General features: G+C 37.6%; 1 protein-coding gene across 5 annotated transcripts in view; it reads right to left on the reverse strand.

Annotated features, from left to right (window-relative positions):
- The window catches only part of MSH3 (mutS homolog 3), a 183,871-nt gene that overhangs the window by 110,751 nt on the left and 51,942 nt on the right, over positions 1-21,178 (reverse strand). For all 5 annotated transcript variants that reach the window (XM_081826656.1, XM_081826657.1, XM_081826655.1 and 2 more), the window contains 2 exons: positions 11,208-11,292; positions 8,509-8,618 (listed from right to left, as the gene is read on the reverse strand). In XM_081826656.1, the coding sequence (XP_081682782.1) occupies positions 8,509-8,618; positions 11,208-11,292 (195 nt within the window). The remainder of the gene's footprint in view (positions 1-8,508; positions 8,619-11,207; positions 11,293-21,178) is intronic.

The raw sequence follows: 21,178 nt of genomic DNA on the forward strand, positions 1-21,178 counted from the left end.
GGCTGGATGTCACTGCCCAGGCTGACCTCAGAAATCACAGGGAAGAGCCTGTGGAGTTCCTAAATGCCTATGTGATGAGTTCCAGCCCACCTTCAATATGGCAAGACCATGGATTGTTTATGCAAAGAAGATAAAGAAGAGATCAATTTCCACTGTTAGAGCTGTCCAACTGTGTGGTATTTTTGTTGTTGTTGTTAAGCAGTTAGTTTCTCCAACCAATGTACTACACCTTTAGTGTTAACAAACATGTTAACCTGTCCTTAGTCAATCAGAATATGAGACTGAGCTTCCTAAGGTCCCACGATATAGTCAGGTTTAGAGCATTAAATAAATGAGAAAGGTTGTGATCCAAGCCCGACCACACAAAATGACAGAGCTCAATCCTGATGGTTGCATCATTCTTAGAGGGGACTGACAAAGACACTATCTACTCACCAGTGTTCCTTGCAAATTCTCCTCACAATACCGACTGCAGCTACAGGCAAAAGATACAACACAGGCAAGTACTAGATTCAGGAGACCTGACCAGACAGATTTGGGACACCTGACAGTGGAACCCAGCCTCTGCCCTGTCATCACGGGAAGCCTCCAGCTAGGTCATCTGACCACTGTCTTCATTTTAACTGCTGTTATCATATCCTAACTAAGACTAGATAACAATTTATTTTTCTACTCCCCTATTAATAACTAGGTTGCTTCCAGTTTTTTGGTTATAAATTATAACCAATTATAAAGACCACAGCTATTTTCCTGAACCACATAACTGATGCTAGCAACTAGAACAACTCTTCATATATCCTGTCTCATCTGGTCCTCACAACAACCCTGTGAGCTAGGTATTATAGTTCCCACTTTACAGATAAAGAAACAAAGGGTGTATCAAAATTCATAACTTGTACAAAGTGACACAACTGGGTGAGGGAAGCAGAACTAGAGGTCAAGTCCCAATAACACCCCAAGTGTGCTTCTAGATGGGCCCTATGTGCAAGCTGGATGATCTTGGATAATTAACCCGAGTCTCAGTATTCCACGTCTATAAAATGAAGTAATAACTATCTCTGAGGATAGCTGGAAGAATTAATAGACATATCACAGACTCAAAAAATGCAGCACAGTCAGACATCAGTTTTCTGTGCTGCCTTTTTCTCTCCACTCCCACACAGGACCCACTTACAGAGTAATATATCTTACCGCTTAGCCCTCAGCCCTCTCCCTTCTCACCATGGCTACTTGTCTCTCCTCAACCCTTAGATGTGGACCTCTGCTCCTTTCTACCCAAACATTTCCCTTACTCTTTTTTTCCCACATACAAATGTCTTTTTCTGATCCCTAAAAATCAACCTAACATTTGTAAAATACCTTCACCTGGACAGATACAGACCAGAATGTTTCAAAGACCGATGGATGATTTTTCAGAGTACTGTACTTCAGGCTCAAAATTGCAGAATGTTTGCAACTTACAAAATTCAATGGTTCTTTATAACATCACTTCAGATGTTGAATAAATGTGTAATACATTTAAATGATAATCAAAACACTTGTTTCCATCCAAGAGATGAATATATTCAATCCGCTTGTGCCAAAAGGAAGAAAGATGAAATTACTGAGCCTCCCTGTTAGGGGTAGAATTGTATCAACAAAAAAATACATGTTGAAGACTAATCCCCTGTGCCTCAGAATTTGACCTTAGTTGGAACCAGGGTTAGTTAAGACGAGGTCATACTGGAATATGGGAGGCCCCCAATCCAATAGGATACATCCTCATTGAAAGAACGTCATGTGAACAGATATGCACACAGGAAGAACACCATGTGAATGTGAAAGCAGACAGAAAAGAGATGCAACTACCAGCCAAGTGATACCAAAGATTGCCAGCAAACCACTAGAAGCTAGGAGCAAGGCATGGAACAGCTTCTCCTCTGAGAACTCAGAAAGAACTGTGAGACAAATGTGTGTTGTTTAAGCTATCCAGTTTGTGATACTTTTTTACTCCCAGCAAACTAATACACTATCTAATTCACCCATTATGGAATTCAAATTATACAGGCATGGCCTTAAGGAGTCATAGGAAAATCACAGCGCATCCAAATAATTCTAAGCAAAAAAATTCCAATTCAGATGTGTTCAGAGTTGTGAGTTAGACCTTTTACACGATATTTAAAACCAGCTATGCCTCAGGTGGGAAGATGACCCCATCCCATCCCCTAACCTGGCTTCCTTTACTAAGTCCCATGACTTACGCCAAGGAACTTCTATTTACTACTAATTCCACTAAGAGTTGCCAAGAAAGCAAGATACTGCCAAACCATCTCTTCCACTTTAAGTGTTAATGTTTTCATTCCTGACCAGGCAACTGTTCCACTAAAATAAGGAATCACATGAAGGAAAACTGCTTCTAAGGTGCTTTTAAAATCAAGGAGTTTTTCTTAGAAAAATAAACTTCTCTTACAGAGGTGTGCCAAAGACCACTTGGAACCCTAAGATTTTCAAATGGATTCATTTGTTCATAATTTCTTGACCATCTATTATATTCAAAGTACTATGAGCCCCCAATTCATTCTGTGTGGGTTGGTGATGGAGGGGTAAGAGGTTGAACAAAATTGAGGAGAGTTAACTTTCTACAGAGGAAGAAAGGAGAAAAAGGACAACTTCTCAAAGAGATAGCTGAGTTAGGTCCTGAATGACATCATTTTAATAATTCATTCAATAAATACTTATTGAATGCTTGTTATAAATGAAATACAATTTAGTGAGAAATATTAAATAAACAGAAAAAACAAATATCAATCATGATAAATCCTATATGCTAATGAAGAATGATATAAGGAACATAATTTAGATTAGGCAGTCAGAGAAAATCTCTCTGAAGAAGTGACACCTTAAAGGTGAGACTTAAAAGAGGAGTCAGCATGTGAAGAAGAACATTCTAGGTAGGGAGCCCAGCAAATGCGAAGACCACAAGATGAGTAAAAGCTTTGGGTTGCTCAGGAACCAAAGAAAGGCCAGAGTGACCAGAAGATGATGAATGCATGAATGCAGGGGAGAGTCAGACAGAAGGGTCATGAGAAAGAATTTTAACTTCATGTGAAGCAGAAGCCAATGAAGAGTTTAAGGGAGAGGAGTGGCATAATACAGTCTTTATCTTGAAAAAGAGATGAGTTAGGAGGATACTGCAGCTGTCCAAGTAAGAACTAATGTAGTTTAGACCAGGGTGATGGCAGTGGAGATGGCAAGACATGCACAGACTCTGAATATATTTTAGAGCTAAAGGCAACAGGACTTAGTATTAGATAGGACATGACTGTCAAATAGGAAATGTCCAGGATAACTTCCAGGTTTCTGGTCTAAGCAACTTGTTTGGTGAAGTGCTGGTTCCTGGAATGGGGACACCAGAAGGAGGAACAGGGTTGAATACGTGAAGTTTGAGATGTCTGTGACACATCTATGTGTTTATGAATCAAAGCTGAATATATAATCCTGGGAATAGGAGAGAGTAAAGACCTGAGATACAAATTTGGGAGTCACTGACACTTTGATATGTACAGTGAAGGGAACAGGTATGTTCACAGGGATATGGGTAGGAGACAGTGAGAAGAGAAGAGGCAGTGAGGGGAGGTTTAGGGAAGGAAGAAAGCTTGGCTCCTAAGGTTCAGGTCTCTGAAACACTGACATTTAAAGGATATCCAGAGGATGAGCAGATAGCAAAGAAGACTGTGAAGAAGCAGGCAGCACACTAGAATGGAAACAGAGATGAGTACAAGTTTCCACTTTAGACAAAGGAAACAGACTGTACAAAGATCCAGAAATAAATGACACCTCAGCGTGTTGTGAGAACTGCAAACTGTAGGGAACAACATAATCAGATATACATTTTTGTTAAAGTAATCAATTGGTAGTGCAGAGCAGAAACAGAGAAGGGCGAGACCAGAGGCACAGAGATTCCCTCAATAAATAAAAAAACCTTTCATGAAAAGGCTTTCATCTGACTGCCTTTCATAAAAAGTGATTTTACAAAAAGGCAAGATGATATAATACTACCTCTTGCCAGAAATCCAGTGTTTTCACTGCTTAACAAAATCATCCATCCTAGAAGGGAAAGGACTGATTTCTCAGATTCTGCCTTGTGGTTAATAATACCCTGCTCTAGGGGCGCCTGGGTGGCTCAGTCGTTAAGCGTCTGCCTTCGGCTCAGGTCATGATCCCGGAGCCCTGGGATCGAGCCCCGCATCGGGCTCCCTGCTCTGCGGGAAGCCTGCTTCTCCCTCTCCCACCCCCCCTGCTTGTGTTCCCTTTCTTGCTGTGTCTCTCTCTGTCAAATAAATAAATAAAATCTTTTAAAAAATAATAATAATAATAATACCCTGCTCTGTATGTGTGTACACATATACGTGCACCTGTGGCGCGCACACACACACACACACACATCTTCATTTACAAGAAGTCACTATCTCACTAAAGGAAATGCTTTGTTTCCAATCTGTTTCATTCAGCATTCAAACCGAGTATTTTCTGAGGCAGAGATGTTCTGGCAGATGTGTGAACATGGAGCTGCTGGAGATAATGGGAATAAGTCATCAGCACAAGAGCTACAGAAACCACGGCCCCAGAAAAGATCCTAAGTAGTGCTGAAAGTGAGAAGAGATCCCAGGAGAGAGCCCTGGGGACCATCCACATTTAAGGTGAGGCAGAAGTTACCCACAAAGGAAATCCACAACTTATTTTTGTTTAATATTTTAAAACACAGAGTAAGCTACCAAATCTTGACTCCTTCTTCCAAGATGAACAAATCCGCCTTGGAAATTAGGATTTTGCCTAAAACAGTATTTTAGAGATGCATCCCATACTTCTCAAAGTTTTCTTTTTCCCATTTCTTTCAATATTAACAAGGAGAATTTGTATTTTAAGGCTTTTTGACAAAACCAACAAACTACATATGGTGTTTATATATAAAATTGACAAGATCGTATCAACTCAAAGAAGCAGAAGGAATTCAAAGACAGAACCTCAAAAAATGAATTCAATGTAACTTAATTTTAAAAGGTCTTAGGACGAATGACTTGCCAATGTGACATTCATATATAAGAAGCAGCCAAAGAACTACACTGAAGAATCTTCTTGCCTAAACTTAGAGAACTGATAAAAAGAATAGGTCACAACACATAACCTATTTATTAAAAAAACAAACTCTTAAATACAGAGAACAAACTGGTAGTTGCCAGAAGAGAGGTGGGTGGGAAGATGGGTAAAATAGGTAAAAGGGATAAAGAGTACATTTATCCTGATGGGCACTGAGTAATGTATAGAATTGCTGAATCACGACATTGGATGTGTGAAACTAATATAACACTGTATGTTAATTATACCTGAATTAAGAAAATTGTAAAAAATAAAATGGCTTTCAGCCTCTCAAAAAAAATAAATGAAAGGGGGAGGGAAGCGAATTTGGTTTCAATAAAGTAAAATCCAGTCTCAATAATCTAAGTAAATTCTTTGAATCAGTCAGTAAATATAGGATAAAAGCTATTTATATTTTCTAAAAGTCACTAGTAAAATTCTACACTGAAGAGACTATTTTATACAAAAAAAGGTGATTGGAGTGGAAAATCCTCTGAAACTTAAAACAGTTCGTCCTGGATATATGAACTGTGTGATTGCCCCAGGAACTAAAATGAGCTGAAAATATAAAGAAGATCTTTAGGGATTTAAGAAAATTCATGGATAACTGACAAATAATAGGCTCTTGGAGAACTTTGGGAAACCTACCATATCTTGCTTAATACCCTTGTCACCAATTTTTTGTTCTATGACTCCCTATAAAAGAAAACCAGACTCTAAACGAACTTTTGGCTGCCAACATTAGAAAGAGAATATTAGCCTGGATAACCACACTGATGAGATCTGTGATTTGCATGACCCCCATGTTAGCACGAACAACAATAATAAATATACGGCTGAACCAATGACTACTCAGCTGACGATTTCCTCTAGCTATTTGGAATAGGTTGCAAGTGCCATTAAGATTTAACAAATTCTTTTTGAAATGAATTTTAGTAAATTACAAAGATAAAAGTTTTGAAATTATGATCTAAAATTAAAGGCACAAAGGAAAAAGTTTTGTGTGTTTGTTTTCAGCTATATAGGTGTTGGGCCCATCTAGAGTTCATACTTGGAAAGCATCACTGTTCAACACATGGCATATTTTCTTTCAGCCTTCCTGGGAAAGTACGATCCCAAGAGATACATGATTCAGCTCCTACAGAGCATACAATATGGTCTACTGAATTTATCTCAAATTAATCCTAGTTATAGAAAAGAAATTTTTAAGAATAGAAATAAAAATTTTAATTTACATGAAAAAGTCTGCTACTGACTCTGTTTCTGCTGAATATTTCAACCAAGCAAATAAGAATATAAGAAGTCCTATGGATGCTTAGGTAGATGTCTTTCCACACTTTCTGCAGAAAGCCATCTTGTCTGCTTTTGCTCCCCAAGGCATTCTTAGCTCATTTCAGTACTGAACCAAGGAGACACAGTTGACCACTGAACAATGTGGGGATTAGGGGCGCTGTTCCCCCACCACAGTCAAAAATCTGAGTATATCTTTTAACTCCCCCAAAACTTAACTACTAATAGCCTACTGCTGATCAGAAGCCTAACTGATAACATAGCCAATTAACACATATTTTATATACGTATCATATACTGTATTCTCATAACAAAGTAAACTACAGGAAAGAGAAGGTTAAGAAAATCATAAGGAAATACATTTACAGTGCTGTACTGTATCAGAAAAAATGTGCACATAAGTGGACCTGCACAGTTCAAACCCGAGTTGTTCAAGGATCAACTGTGCTTCCATTTCCAGAATGTCTTCTTGTCAGTTTCCCCTGTCCGAAGGTCTTTATGGTCAAGAAGAAAAACTGGAGTGACCGGTAAATCTTGAAGTGATTTGGTAATGATCATCATCATAACAGTGTGTTAAGCTTATTACTCGCACTAACAACATGTGCTATCCTTTCCTGAAGATGACTATTTACTAAACTCAGCATAATAAGCAGCCAAGAGTGAGGCTCTTGTGTAGTTCAAAAGCTACAAGGTACATAAGGCCCCCAGTACAGGGCTTGCCATGTAATAAAGAGCTCAAAAGTGGTAGTTAGGATTCCTGTCTCATCTTATTCCTTAGGGCAACCCCTGTGAGGAGGCAGTTTGCCAATTCAAAGGTGAGAACATGGCATGGGGAGGCAGACACATGGGACAGGACATGGGACCCAAGGACTTAGTAGACTGACTCACTCAGTTGACAGAGCTGACGCACAGCAGTTCTAACACCTCTAACACATCTAACACCACACTCTCTGGTCTCTTTAGGAAACGGTTCAGAATGGTTAAGTGCCTGCTCAGCTCTGGAGTCAATGCTGTTTTTAAATCTGGGCTCTACCAGCTGTGAAACACTGAGCAAGTTAACTGAAGCTCTGAATCTGTTTACTCATCTCAAGGACCTACCTCAGAGGATGCTTTTGAGTATTAAAGAGTGGTACATAGTAAAAATGCAATAAATAACAGCCTTCATTCATTCGGTAAACATTAATGGGGCTCCTACTAAGTGACAGGTCAGAGTCTCCAAATTTATCTGCATATCAGAATCATCTGGGGAGCATTCAAAAACTCCCAACTCCCAGGCCACACTGGAGACCGATTAAATCACACTCTCCGGGGGTTTAGATATAGGCATCAGTATCTGCGAAGCCTCCCAAGGACTGCAAGGGGCGGACAAGCTTGGAAACAGCTGCGTTTTAGGCACTAGATTCAGCTACCTTCCCTGAAGGCGCTCCTGGTTTACTCATCTACTTTCACAAACATCTCACACCTGACCCTTCTTTCAGATCCCTACTGTTCTGGCTTTAGCTCGGGTCCCTCAGAACCTCGCCATGAACTTGCTAACTTGCCCACCCCACCACCACTTTGTCCCCTCCCACATACAAGCCCAGCTCTGATCCTAGCACTCCCATGCTCAGAATCATTGGATTAACTTTCCCTGGCTACCAACTCAGGTTAGCCTTCAAAGCCCTCTCTGAAAGGCAGTGCCCCAGCTCTTCAACCCCCTCCTCCCTACTCTCTTATGCTGTGGATGACCCAAACTAAATGGATAACTCACTTTCCCTGGACACACCCCATGTCTTCCAATCTGCAAGCCAACTCATTCTTGGGGACAAGGAAAACATCCTCACAATACTACACAGTGTATTGCCAGATACAAAATAAAATCTTCTCCAATTTAAAATTCTGTTTTTAAAGTTCACTTATTTTTAGTAATCTACACCCAACACAGAGCAGGAACTCACGACCCCGAGATCAAGAATCGCTGCTCCTCTGACTCAGCCAGCCAGGTGCCCCTAAAATTCTGTTCTTATAACTATGGTAATCTTGGTTTTAAGGAGGCTAACATACATTTAATTTCACAACTTTATGTAATTTCAGATTAAACACACAAAAAAGAATTCCCTTTACCTTAGTTTAAGGAGTGGCTGGGTCACCCACTTCTTTAATTTCCGTCTCCCAAATGAGGTTTTAGTATGGTCTAAGACCCAAAGTAAACTTCCTTTGGTTTTCATGTCAGTCTAAGAAAAACCAGAAGAAAAGTTTTATTTATTAAGTGGATGTTGTATTTGTACCAAAACTGCTAGTTGCTCATGTGCCTTAATTATTCCATATACCCCAATTTTAAATGGTACAGATGCCTATCATAAAGTATGGCTCATAACAGGCGTTCATTTAATGTGTGACGAATGCATGTACATATGAACACACATATACAATATAAAGTACTGATATTTGCACAGAAAAAGGACAGTCTGTGTGTGGTTTTGGTTAACTAAGAATATTTAGAAATCTTTTAAAATATATGTTTGTCCTACACATCTTAAAAATACAGACTTTTCTGCCTTAGGAAGTACAGTGAAGATAATTTAATTTCCTTTGGCAATTCAGTATCCTCCACGGCCTCGGAGTTCTAAGGACTGCTGCTCCCATGAAAACACTGAACAAGTAGAAGGTACTGGAGATGGAACTGAAGTTAAACTGCACTCTAGGAATTTACCCTGGAAAGACTTTATTTTAGTCTGCTTTATTAAATCCTCAGTAAAAAATTATTGACCCGTGCTTTGCTACTTTGAAGTTGAACGACTAAAAAAAAAATTAACTAGAGATGATAGTTAATTTTAACCAAGGTCTCATTGCATTACAAAAAGTCAATAGGTTTAAATCTTATTTGGAATATAAAATTGCTTTCACCTAAATTTTTTTTTTAACTTCTTTTCTTTTCCTTCAAGTCATTAAGCAAGTACTTCCAGAATACTCCTATGTACTCAGGTGTATTAAGATATCGTCCCTCCTTGAGGACCATATCTTATATCCAAGTATGGGAGAAATTGATTTGTGTACTTTTGTTATCACTTTCATTTGTAATTTTTGTTTCAGAAGCAAATATTCATGTTGTACAAATTTCTGATTGCCCTTGATGTGGAAAGATTGGTGGGAAAAGTATGATGGGTTTGATTTTTATATCAAATCATCAGGCATGGAGAAATATCTTTTAGAAGAGTTAAAATATATGTTCCTACTCTATATTAAAAAAAAAAGAAAGAAATGACTCATAATCAACACATGATGCCACTTGGCAGAAATTAACTATAAAAGCCATGACAAAAGCTGCCAGGCCTTCGGAGTTTAAAGCAGAGCGCACACAGAAGCTACAGGTCACAGAAGGCTCCCCTGAGGATGAGCTGACTGACGAGGGCAGTCCACATCAAAACCAGCACCATTTCTTCCAAAACACACGCCCTACTCGCCTGAGTACAGTAAAGGGTCCCAGGAAGAGGAAAGTGGGTGGGAATAATTTTCCAATTATTTCCTGCATCACTGAAGGACCAGGCTCAGACAAGAGAGGGAAGGGTGGGAGAGAAACAGTTATTCAATTGCTCTCCCTGATACCCAGCTCCCTCCTCATTACCCCTTTCCATTGCTCCATGGTAACAGAGGCCAAAGTTCAAGTGCAAAGACAAGCCAAAGCTGTGAATTCTTAGCTTCTGTTTCTATAATGGCCCAAGTCCTGATAATGAAAGAGCTTTTAAGGGTATTTTTGCCCTAGGAATTTATTTTCAGAACTGACTCCACAGCAGTAGGGTTTGAACAGGGAAGAAGTGGCAGAATAAAGAAAGCTAGGGAGGCCAGCGCCGTGTCTTCAGAGTCTGATTATGAGCTCTTCTTCATCCAAGAAATGTTCTTTTCCTCCTACTACTCATTTCCTATCGGGCAATGTATACAGAGTTGGTGAGAAAGATATGCGGGAAAAATTCTCAGTCTCCGGATAATGTAATGACAAGATCAAAATGTTATGAAATTAAAGTAAGGTTGACTCTAGCATACAAGGATAGCCTGGAAGAGGGAGAAACTAAATGACAGAAACTAGTTAGTAATATACAAATGTAGGAGTCAGGAGAATAAATTCAGCATTTACTTTAATTTAAAACAGTAATAAATATTTCTGAAGAGCTTTAAACCATTTAACTCAGACGGTTCAGCTTTTCAACTACTTACTCAAATGATCTGGAATTGCTTTTTATTTCTATGGCTTTATGTTATGAACATTATATAAGATCTTATTTCTAAGTGATAATTTAATAAATGAAAGCAATCAATTTAACGTCTCCATTATCTTCCTAATTCATCAATAAAGGGCAAATAATGATGGAAGTTTGTGAAATGAAATTTATGCATCTTATAATCTAATTGAATATCACAGTAACTTGTTTTATACTGGATAATAAGACTGAAGACATTTCAGTGAAAAAGGTAGGTAGAAAAATATAATCAAACAGACAAAAAATCCACTTTACATCAATTTTCAAAGATGATGCCTTTCCAAACAAATATTTGAGACAGAGATTATCAGGATGGGAATGTCACTTCAATAATTAAGAAGGACAGCTCTACAGCTCCCAAAGTAACCCCCAGGAAAGTATTTCATATATTTGATTCTCAAAAAAAGGGGTCCTGCAGTTATCAATTAACAGATAGATGATGGGCAGAGTGATCAGTTAAAGACAATATTCTTGTTCTCACCTTCACTCTTAAGAACAGACTGCCACCTTATTTCACATTTTTGTTCAAACTCATTTTGAATCAATTAGCCTTTATGTTTACCTCACCTGATTCTGTAGGATTTCAAGATTCCTTAATGTTGTTCCATTAATTGTCATAAATTCCGTTTCACCAGACAACTGTTTGAAATTCCTGTTAAAGAATGAAATATGAGCCATGATATAAGTGCATAAAGAAATTTTAAAAACTAAACTAAATATTCCAATACCATTATGACAAAATGAGTTCTTTGATAGAAAATCAAACCAAAAGGAGCAAAACAAGTATTCACTGGGATACTGTTTTCCATTGATGCTGGTGCCATTAAAGAGATTGATGCAAAAAGATAGTTGTCTCACACCATAAACAAGCACAAGGAGGTAAATGGTACCAACATCTCTTTTTTACATTTCCAGGAATAGAACCAAACATAGCCTTTTATCATCAGCAGAGCATGTGGTGGTATCTTCAGGAAAAGCTATGCAATTAGCTAGAAAAATATGTCAAGATATTTTAAAATGTCCTCCTTATTCTTTAGCATGAGATCATCTTGATAAACCCTTTAAACAGCTTTTAATCAACATTCTGATATGTACAACAAATGGTATTCACTCTATAATTAACAACACATATTAATGGGGCTAACATTTTAGTGGAGTATAAAACTTAAAAAGTAGCAAAAATTATTTCCTTAAGCTCAAAGAATTCACAGTCTCTCTCTGTCCCTAAAACTATCCCAAATGAGATTAAAGATCAATAAATTTCAGACTTGAGTACTGAGCTGTGATGATTAATAAGTGTATACACAATTCCAATTCTGTCCTTAGCAATCTTTCGTGTTAAAAAGTGTATTAATCAATGCATTAATAATACAGTAATTCAATTTCCTTTATGTTTCCATCAACAGCACTTACAGATTTTATAGCTTATTTTTAAAGGCAAGAAAAATAATGGCAAGCCACTGAACTATTTGGAGGAAAAGTATGAATGTTTGCATTATAAACTACTATACTTCTCACATGGCTGTGGTAAGATCTAAATATAATCCAGGTTCCCAAGCCAGTTATGGAAACAAGGCTTCATCCAGGAGTCTAGAGCCTAAAATCAGAGCCAGTGCTCACTGAGAGATGCCTTCACTTCTAGATGACTCCCCCAACTAATGCTCCAAAGCCCTGAAAAAAAAAATAACCTTCCTGCATGTTAGGAATATTGCCTAGTAAGAACTGTCCTTTAGCAGCATGATTTCTCTGACAGGCTTCCATGATAACTTGTTAATGATTTTTAGAGAGGAGCAACTCCAACACTGATTGACAGCAGGTGTGTGTAGCTCTTTCACTCCTTCTTATAGCAGTTAACTTAATTGGCTTTGTATTACAGCAATTTCATGTTCTTCTGTTATCCTCATTAATAGATCAAAGTTCCTTGAAGGCAAGAGTTATTTATGTCATACATTTTGCAGCCACCTGCTGAGCCTAGCAGAAGACAGATGCTCAACAAATGTCTGCCATCTTCCTACGGGGGAGCCAGCTCCGGTGGGTTGGTTGGTTTCCTTTGAGTCCTAAAACCCAGAGATGTCCACAAAACACCCAGGGACAAGAATAAAATGTAAAACATTCTCTCCAGGAAGAAACAATTAGGCAGTGATTTGCTGTGTAACTGACAGGTGTTCACACACTTTTATGGTCAAAGATCCAAATTGGAAGAGTTGATAGCCTGGACTCGAGCTGACATCCAGCCAGTTTCCAAGTGTTGAGGTAGAAGTCTTGCCCTGTTCCTGACAGTTAGGTTGAACCTACACCCTAGCAGTGATTAACACATGAGTATGTTAATCAAACACAGACTCTACAGGGATGCTCATGTGGTCTGAGAGAAAGACTAATCAAGAACCCATAATCCCACAGCCTGTTCTAAAAACATCTCAGTTAGCTGTCTTCATCTTCCATGAAGAGCAGAACTGTAACATAAATAAATGCCATTTAAGATCTGTGGACTATCCAGAAATACTGTTCAACTGGCTTTACCCTCACAAGAACTAGTAAACCCAACAGTCCATACGCTGAAGAATGGGGTCTTAGGTTTCTGAAAGCATCTTTGCTCCAGCAATTAGTTGAGAGTTTTGTCACCTAACTCTAACTAAAAGTGCTCCTACTATGCCTCAAATGAACCTCTGAAGCAAGGCGCTTTCAGAACACTAAAAAAATAAATAAATAAAAATCAGAATTTCATGGAGCTTACAGAAAAGTTAACAGGACTGCTTTTGTGTCTGCTTGCTAAGAAGTATATGTGTGGCAGAATTTGGTTTGGACTAACACACTACCTAGTATAGAGAGCAATGGGGGAGGAGTCTTAGAGCCCTCACCTATATTTTTACTGGATATCTACAACACCAAAAAGAACCCAATAAACTGAACAACCAAATTGTCTTAAGTTAGCTCACAAAACTAGACCTTTAGAGAAAAAATACAGGTTCCTTTATTAATTAGCAGTATTAATAAGTTGTGCATAGTTTTTATTTTGTTTTAGGTTTTTCCCTTATTGAACAAGTCCCCTATATCTCAAAGTAGACACCATGAGAAGCAAGGAGTATATTTAAAACTAACATCTGCATTGATTTTAATAAAAAAGATCAACCACTGGGCAATATTAAATTGGAATGATTCCTATGGAACAATAATTATCAAGCAACATAAGAACTAAATATGCTTTTTTTTTTTAAAGATTTTACTTATTAATTCGACAGAGAAAGCAAGAGAGCACAAGCAGGGGGGAGCAGCAGAGGGAGAGGGAGAAGCAGTCTCCGCACTAAGCAGGGAGCCCAACTCGGGGCTCAATCCCAGGACCCTGGGACCATGGCTGAGCCGAAGGCAGATGCTTATTAACCGACTGAGTCACCCAGGTGCCCCAAGAACTAAATATGCTTTTGGGTTTCCCCTATGCTTGGTTCATAATATATTCTGGAGTTGGGACTCTTCTTCCCAAATACGAAAGAAATTTCCTTCTGTCAGTGCCTATTTCCATGAGGAATTATATGGTTTTTTGAACTCAGGGTTGTATCTGCCAGCATCCTCAGGAATTCAACAGTATATGATCACTGATCTGAAATACTCAAGCAATTCTAAATTATTTATCCTTCTGGAAAAAGCCAAATTTTTTTTTTTAAAGATTTTATTTATTTATTTGAGAGAGAGAGAATGAGAGACAGAGGGCATGAGAGGGAGGAGGGTCAGAGGGAGAAGCAGACTCCCTGCCGAGCAGGGAGCCCGATGCAGGACTCGATCCCGGGACTCCAGGATCATGACCTGAGCCGAAGGCAGTCGCTTAACCAACTGAGCCACCCAGGCGCCCCGAAAAAGCCAAATTTTATATGCTTTGAAATGAACCTCATAAACAATGCCTGGCTAGAATTCATGCTGTGTGAACCTGGATAAAAATCCTACAAGTAACATGGGAAAATACTTCATTAATATTTCAGACAACAGAAGTACAAAGGACGCTTTTTTTTTCCCCTCAAGTTTTATAATGGGAGAAAAATGTCATTGCTGAAAACTTGCCAGCAAAATTTAAGATTCTATAACATTCCTACCCTAGTTTTTTTTAAAAAATGAAGACCAATCTTTCTGATTTAGATAGAGGCAGTTAAAGGTGCAGATCTTACCTGAAAGACCAACCCCTTACAAAGACCCTATTTAAATATAATTTGAAAATTGAAACAGACAAAAAACCCCCACCAAACTACTATGTTTCATATGGAATCTATAGTAGAAAATAGTTCTCTATGTACAGTTTTCAGAATTCAGACATTCACCATTTCTTGAACCTTTTCAGGGTTAATTTAACTTATGAATTACAAATTATATATTATAAAACTTGTTTTATTGTAGATTCACTTCTAATTGATTTGTAACTAAACAAAATGACCTCCTTTACATTCCTAAAAGCTGCCAAGAAGCATATTAGAGAGGAAAAGAATAAGAAAGGTATATAATGAGTCCTCTGATTCTCCAGGAGGATACAAAGGACTCTGAATATAGCTGTACTCACAGCTATGATTTATAACAGTGAAAGGATACAAAGCAAAACCAGAAAAGGGAAAAGATACAGAAGGTAAAGTCTGGAGGAAACAAAGGGCAAGCTTCCAAGAGGCCTTTCCTGATGGAGTCACACACGGTGTGCTCAATTTCCCCAGCTGTGAGTTGTGATTACATGTGTGAAATGTCCACCAGAGAAGCACATTAGAGACTCAGCACCTAGGGTTTATACTGGAAGCTGGTCACACAGGCATCTTCTTCCTTACATGTACAAAAATTCCAGCTCCCAGAAACAAGCAAGTAGTTAGTATAAACCATGTTCTCTGCAAAGTTTGGGGAGAGTGAGCCATTCTTATCAGAAAATGCTGGAAACTTTCCCAGATGCCAGTTAAGGGTCAAGCTTGCAGGTAGATCTTTCTAAGGATGGCTGTCTCATCAAGTCTGCTGTGTTAACTTTTTTTTTTTTTTTTTTGCACATCTCTCTTTTTAGTTCTAGTTCTCTTCAAGTATATGTGCTATGTTTATTCACTTTTGTATTCCTTCTAGTTTACTCTTCACTCCTAAATTGATCTTTTTCTTGAATACGCAGTTCATTCTTCGATCCTATCATCTCATTCCATAGCTTTCCTATTTCTCATTCTCATTTGTTCTTTCATCCCCAGCATCATTTTCTTAATGTCTTTTGGCTCATTTTGAAGTAGTAGGTTATAGTTTTCATTTCATTTCTGGGCATCTTTCTGGCATGAATTCATTTTCTGTAAGGATGTTATCTGGCTCCATATTGTGTTTCTTCTTATAATAATTTTGTATAAGATATGAATTTGGTCCTTTTTCTGTTTTTAAGTGAAATTAATTTTCTGGGAGCTTTAGAACACAGGCATTGTTCTGGATAGCTGTTGTAACCTCACACATCTTCTTCTGTTGTTTATGTGTGATGTTCAATTATGGTACTTGACTTTCGCTTTCATTCATAAAAGATTAAATGCATGAGAACTGTCCTTTAACCATAAACAACTAGAAAATTGGACAAATTTATATTAAAAAAAAAAAAACTGTTGTCAGCTATTAGACATCAGACAGCACAAAACTGTGATCCCTGAGAGAAGAAAAACAAATGAGGTATATTAAGACTGACTCTTTGGAGAGACCAAGGAAACTAAAATTCGTTAGACAGAAAGCCAGAGATGACAGAGCTGCACACAAGAGAGAGATCCAAAGATCTGCGAAAGGATCCCCTCAAGGATTTGGCCAGGTACTGATCCTTAAGGGTGTGGGGGAACCTCCACTGATCAAAGAGCCACAATAAAACACTAGGTCAAACAATAACCAGGGTTCGTACAGGGCTTAGAACAGTTGGCTCTCTGACCAACTAGAGTGGAAATGCCTCAAAATACATGGGACACTGGGGCGCCTGGGTGGCTCAGTCGGTTAAGCGACTGCCTTCAGCTCAGGTCATGGTCCCAGGGTCCTGGGATCGAGCCCCGCATTGGGCTCCCTGCTCCATGGGAAGCCTGCTTCTCCCTCTCCCACTCCCCCTGCTTGTGTTCCCTCTCTCGCTGTCTCTGTCAATTAAATAAATAAATAAAATCTTTAGGAAAAAAAAAAAATACATGGGACACTGAGTAGAAGCCTCAGAAGAGTATTGCTTTAGAAGTGGGAGTAAAATAGTGACAAGGGTTTCCCAATCTTGATACTAACAACATTTAAATATATGTGTATATATATGTATATCTATTACATTGAGATATCATTTACATACCACACCATTTATTTGGAGTATGCAATTCAATGGTTTCTAGTATATTAACAAGGTTGTGCAGTCATCATCATTATGTAATTTCAGATATTTGCATTACCCGCCCAAAAAACTCTATACCCATTTGCAGTCACTCTCCACATCCCCCCAACTGAAACTGCTCTAGGAAACCACTGATTGGCTTTCTCTCTCTATGGATCTGCCTATTCTGGATATTTCATACAGTTATGTGTGTGGTCTTTTGTGATGGCTTCTTTAACTTACCATAATATTTTCAAGATTCATCTATGTTGTACCATGTACCAGTATGTCATTCCTTTTTTATGGTTGAATTATATTCCATTTTATGCATATTCTATATTTTATATATCTATTCACCAATGGATGGACATATGGATTGTTTCCACTTTTCGGCTACTATGAATGATACTGTTATGAACAGTCACATACAAATTTTTGTGTGGACATACATTTTCATTGTGTTGAGTACACATCTAGGAGTGAAATAGTTGGATTATACGGTAAGTCCAAACACTGTGAGGAACTACCACAGTGTTTTCCAAGGTGGTTATAACCATTTTACCCTCCCACTGGCAATGTATGAGGGTTCTAATTTGCCCACATTCACACCAACACCTGTCTGGTTTTTTAAATTATTATTATAGCTATTCTAGTGGGTATGAAGTAGTATCTCACTGTGGCTTTGATTTGAATTTATCTGATGCCTAATGATGCTAAGCATTTTTTTCATGTGCTTATTCGTCATTTGTACAAGTTCTTTGGAGGAATGCCTATTCAGATTCTTTGTCCATTTTTTAATTGGGTTATCTGTCTTTTTACCATTGATTTTTATAAGAGTTCTTCATATATTCTGGACATAGGTCTCTATACAAAGTTTTTCTACTATTCAGTGGGTTGTCTTTTCATTCTCTTGACGGTAGGCTTTGAAGAGCAAGTTTTTCATTGTGAAGTCCAATATTTTCTATTTTTTCTTTTGCCACTTGTGCTTTTGGCATCACAGCTAAGAAACTATTCCCTAATCAAAGGTCATGAAGATTTTTACACTCATGTTTTCTTCTAAGAGCTAATAGTTTCAGCTCTTACATATAGGTCTTCGGTCCACTTTGAGTTATTTTTTATTAGGACATGAGGTAAGGTAATACAAAACTCATTCTTCTGCACAGATAACCAGTTATCCATGAGGACAGGGACAGAACCACAAAAAACACTAGGTCAAACAATACCCAGGGTTCATACAGGGCCTTTTATTGGGGGAAAAAAACAAACAAACAACTATTCTTTCCACCACTGAATGCTTTAACAGCCTTGTTGGAAATCAACTGACAATACGTGTGTAGTTTATTTCTGGACTCTCAATTCTGTTTCACTGATCTGTATGTCTGCCCTTACACCAGTGCCACACTGTCTCAGCGACTTTTGCCTTGCTGCAAGTTTTCAAATAGGAATGTGAATCTTCTGATTCTGTTATTCTTTTTTCAAAACTGTTACAGCTATTCTTTGGCCCTTGAATTTTCATAAAATTTTAGGATCAGTTTGTCGGTTTCTGCAAAAAAACTAGCTGGGATTTTGGTACAATTACACTGAACCTGTAGATCAGTTTGGGGAATACTGCCATCTTAGTAAGATTAAGTCTGCTGATCCACAAACCTAGGATGCCTTTCCACTTACTCGGGTCTTCTTTTAATTTCTTTCAACAGTGTTCTATAGTTTTCAGAATACAGGTTTTATATTTCTTTTGTTAAATGCATTAAGTATTTTATTCTTTTTGATGCTATTGTAAATGAAATTATTTTCTTACATTTTTGGATTCTTCATTGCAAGGTTATAGACTCAGAGCTGATTTTGATTTTGGTATATTGATCTCACATCCTGTAACCTCATGAACTCATTTTATATGCTTTAATCATCTCTTCCTGGATTCTTAGGATTTTCTATACATAATTCCATGTCATATGAAATTATGCAATAGCAGAGTTTTACTTCTTACTTTACAATTTTACTACATTTTCTTACCTAAATGCCCTGACTAGACTTTCTAGGACAATATGCAACAGAACTGGGAAAACACTGCTTCTTCTTATTCCTGTTCTTAGAGGGGAAGCATTCATTCTTTCCCCCATTAAGTATGATGTTAGGGTCTGAGATTTTCACTGATGGCCATTATCAGGATAAGGACATTCCTTTCTAGCTCTAGTTTGTTGGATGTTTTTATCATGAAACGGAGCTTTAACTGTCTGTTGAGATGCCCCTGTAGTTTTTAATCTCTTATTATACTGACACAGTATATTACATTAAATGACTTACAATTTGTTAAACCAAACCTATGGTCCTAGAATAAATCCCATAATCATGATGTATAATCCTTTATATTCTTGGATTCCATTTGCTTGTATTTTTTGAGGATTTTTATGTCCATATTCATGTTAGTCTGTAGTTTCTTCTCTTGTAGTATCTTTATGTGATTTTGGACTACTGAATTTGGGGCTAAATAATTATTTTTTGTAAAGGTATATACTGTGAATTTTAGGATATTCAGCTGCATCTCTGTTCTATGCCCATTAAAGGTCATTAAAATAATAAAATTTACTTTCACTAGTAACTGTAAACACTCTATGTTATCTTTCTGTTACAATAAATTTTCTAAGAAAAAGCTCTTACAGTTCTCCTTGGTGGATTTTGTCATTCTTTTCTAAATTTCCAAAACCTATGTGAAGTTCTGACCACACCAATCTTAATAAAAGTCCTCTGAAATGACAAAAGCACTCATTTCCAACACCAACAAAAATGCCAATTCCTTTAAAACTTCATAAATTTGGGAATCAGGCTAATTCGGTCATGATGATTAAAATCCCTCACATTCTATTTATTCTATTATACTATTTTGCTCTGGAATAAACCTACTTAAACTCCCAAGACAAATTTGGAACCTCAGAATCTGACCTAACTAATAAAACCTCACTTAATCCATTCTTAAGAATACCTAAAATATGCATTTTCTCTAATAACCTAAAATTCTATCATAAAGGCACAAACACCTTTAAGTATTTATTTAAAATGCATATCAAGATTTTTAGGAAATATACAACAGTTTTTGTGAAAGCATTTGCCATACGAGGCAACTAAATTTTTCCCCATTAACACAGTTCTTAAAGTAAATCTAATCATACCTTACGCTGCTGAACTTTTTTAAAGTAATATAACTGAATTCTAAATACACAAGAAGAACATTCTTGTTTTCCAAAGTAATCACTTTGAGCGGCAACATTCTTTTTCCAAAATACAACTGTGGAGTTACTCTTCTGGAATATCTTCAAAGTTGAATCATATAACATCATCACTCACATTTTATGTTTAAGCAAAACAACAGTACCACTTTGATCACCACCTTTATTCATTAATCTTGGTTCCCAAGGACATTTTGGCAATTTCCAATCAAGTCCACGCTCAGAGGATAAAGAATTCCTTCCTTCTTTCCTTTTCTTCCATTAATCCTATATTTACTGACTCCCTGCTTGGTGCTGGGTAAATTTTGGGTGATAGAAACTTATACCATATGACGACCTTTTACTTTGGCTCTCCATCTTTGTCTTTGGCTCTGTGGCAATGAGAAGAGGGGATCACCCAACCAGCAGATCAGACACATACTAAGTCATCAGCAGATTCAGTTCCCTGACCACTGACCAACACCACCACCAAATACAAAATGAGAAGAGTTCAGCTTCACATAATTTATCAAGTTAGGTAATTTTAAAATAAACTAGTTTAATTTCAGTACTTAAGTAGTGACTCTTTTACATGTTTCTAACTTCATATAATGGCGTGTACCGTGTGTCCTTCAGTAATTTGATTTCTGGCTCAATATAATGTTAACATAATTCTTTAAATATTGATACATGTAACTCCAGTCCATTTATTTTCATTGCTGTAGGACACTACACTGCATGAATATAACACAATAAATCCACTCTCCTGTTGATAGACACTTAGACTGATTTTAAACAGGACAAAACTGCTTCCAGAGAAATGATATTCTGTTCTATCCTAAATACTATGCACACCAAAAAGACATTACAGAAAGATTCCCAAGAGACCTACCTTTCTTGCACCCTCCCCAACAACCTCAAACCAATACGACCTCTTTGTACCCCAATTCATATTCGACCATTTTAGTGAGATAGCTCCTATCTGCAGAATAGGAAGAAGCTTACTTACCAAGGATCAAAATGATAAAGGT

Source organism: Leptonychotes weddellii, chromosome 7, assembly GCF_054177405.1.
Source record: "Leptonychotes weddellii isolate Sample4059 chromosome 7, ASM5417740v2, whole genome shotgun sequence".
Classification (NCBI taxonomy): domain Eukaryota; kingdom Metazoa; phylum Chordata; class Mammalia; order Carnivora; family Phocidae; genus Leptonychotes; species Leptonychotes weddellii.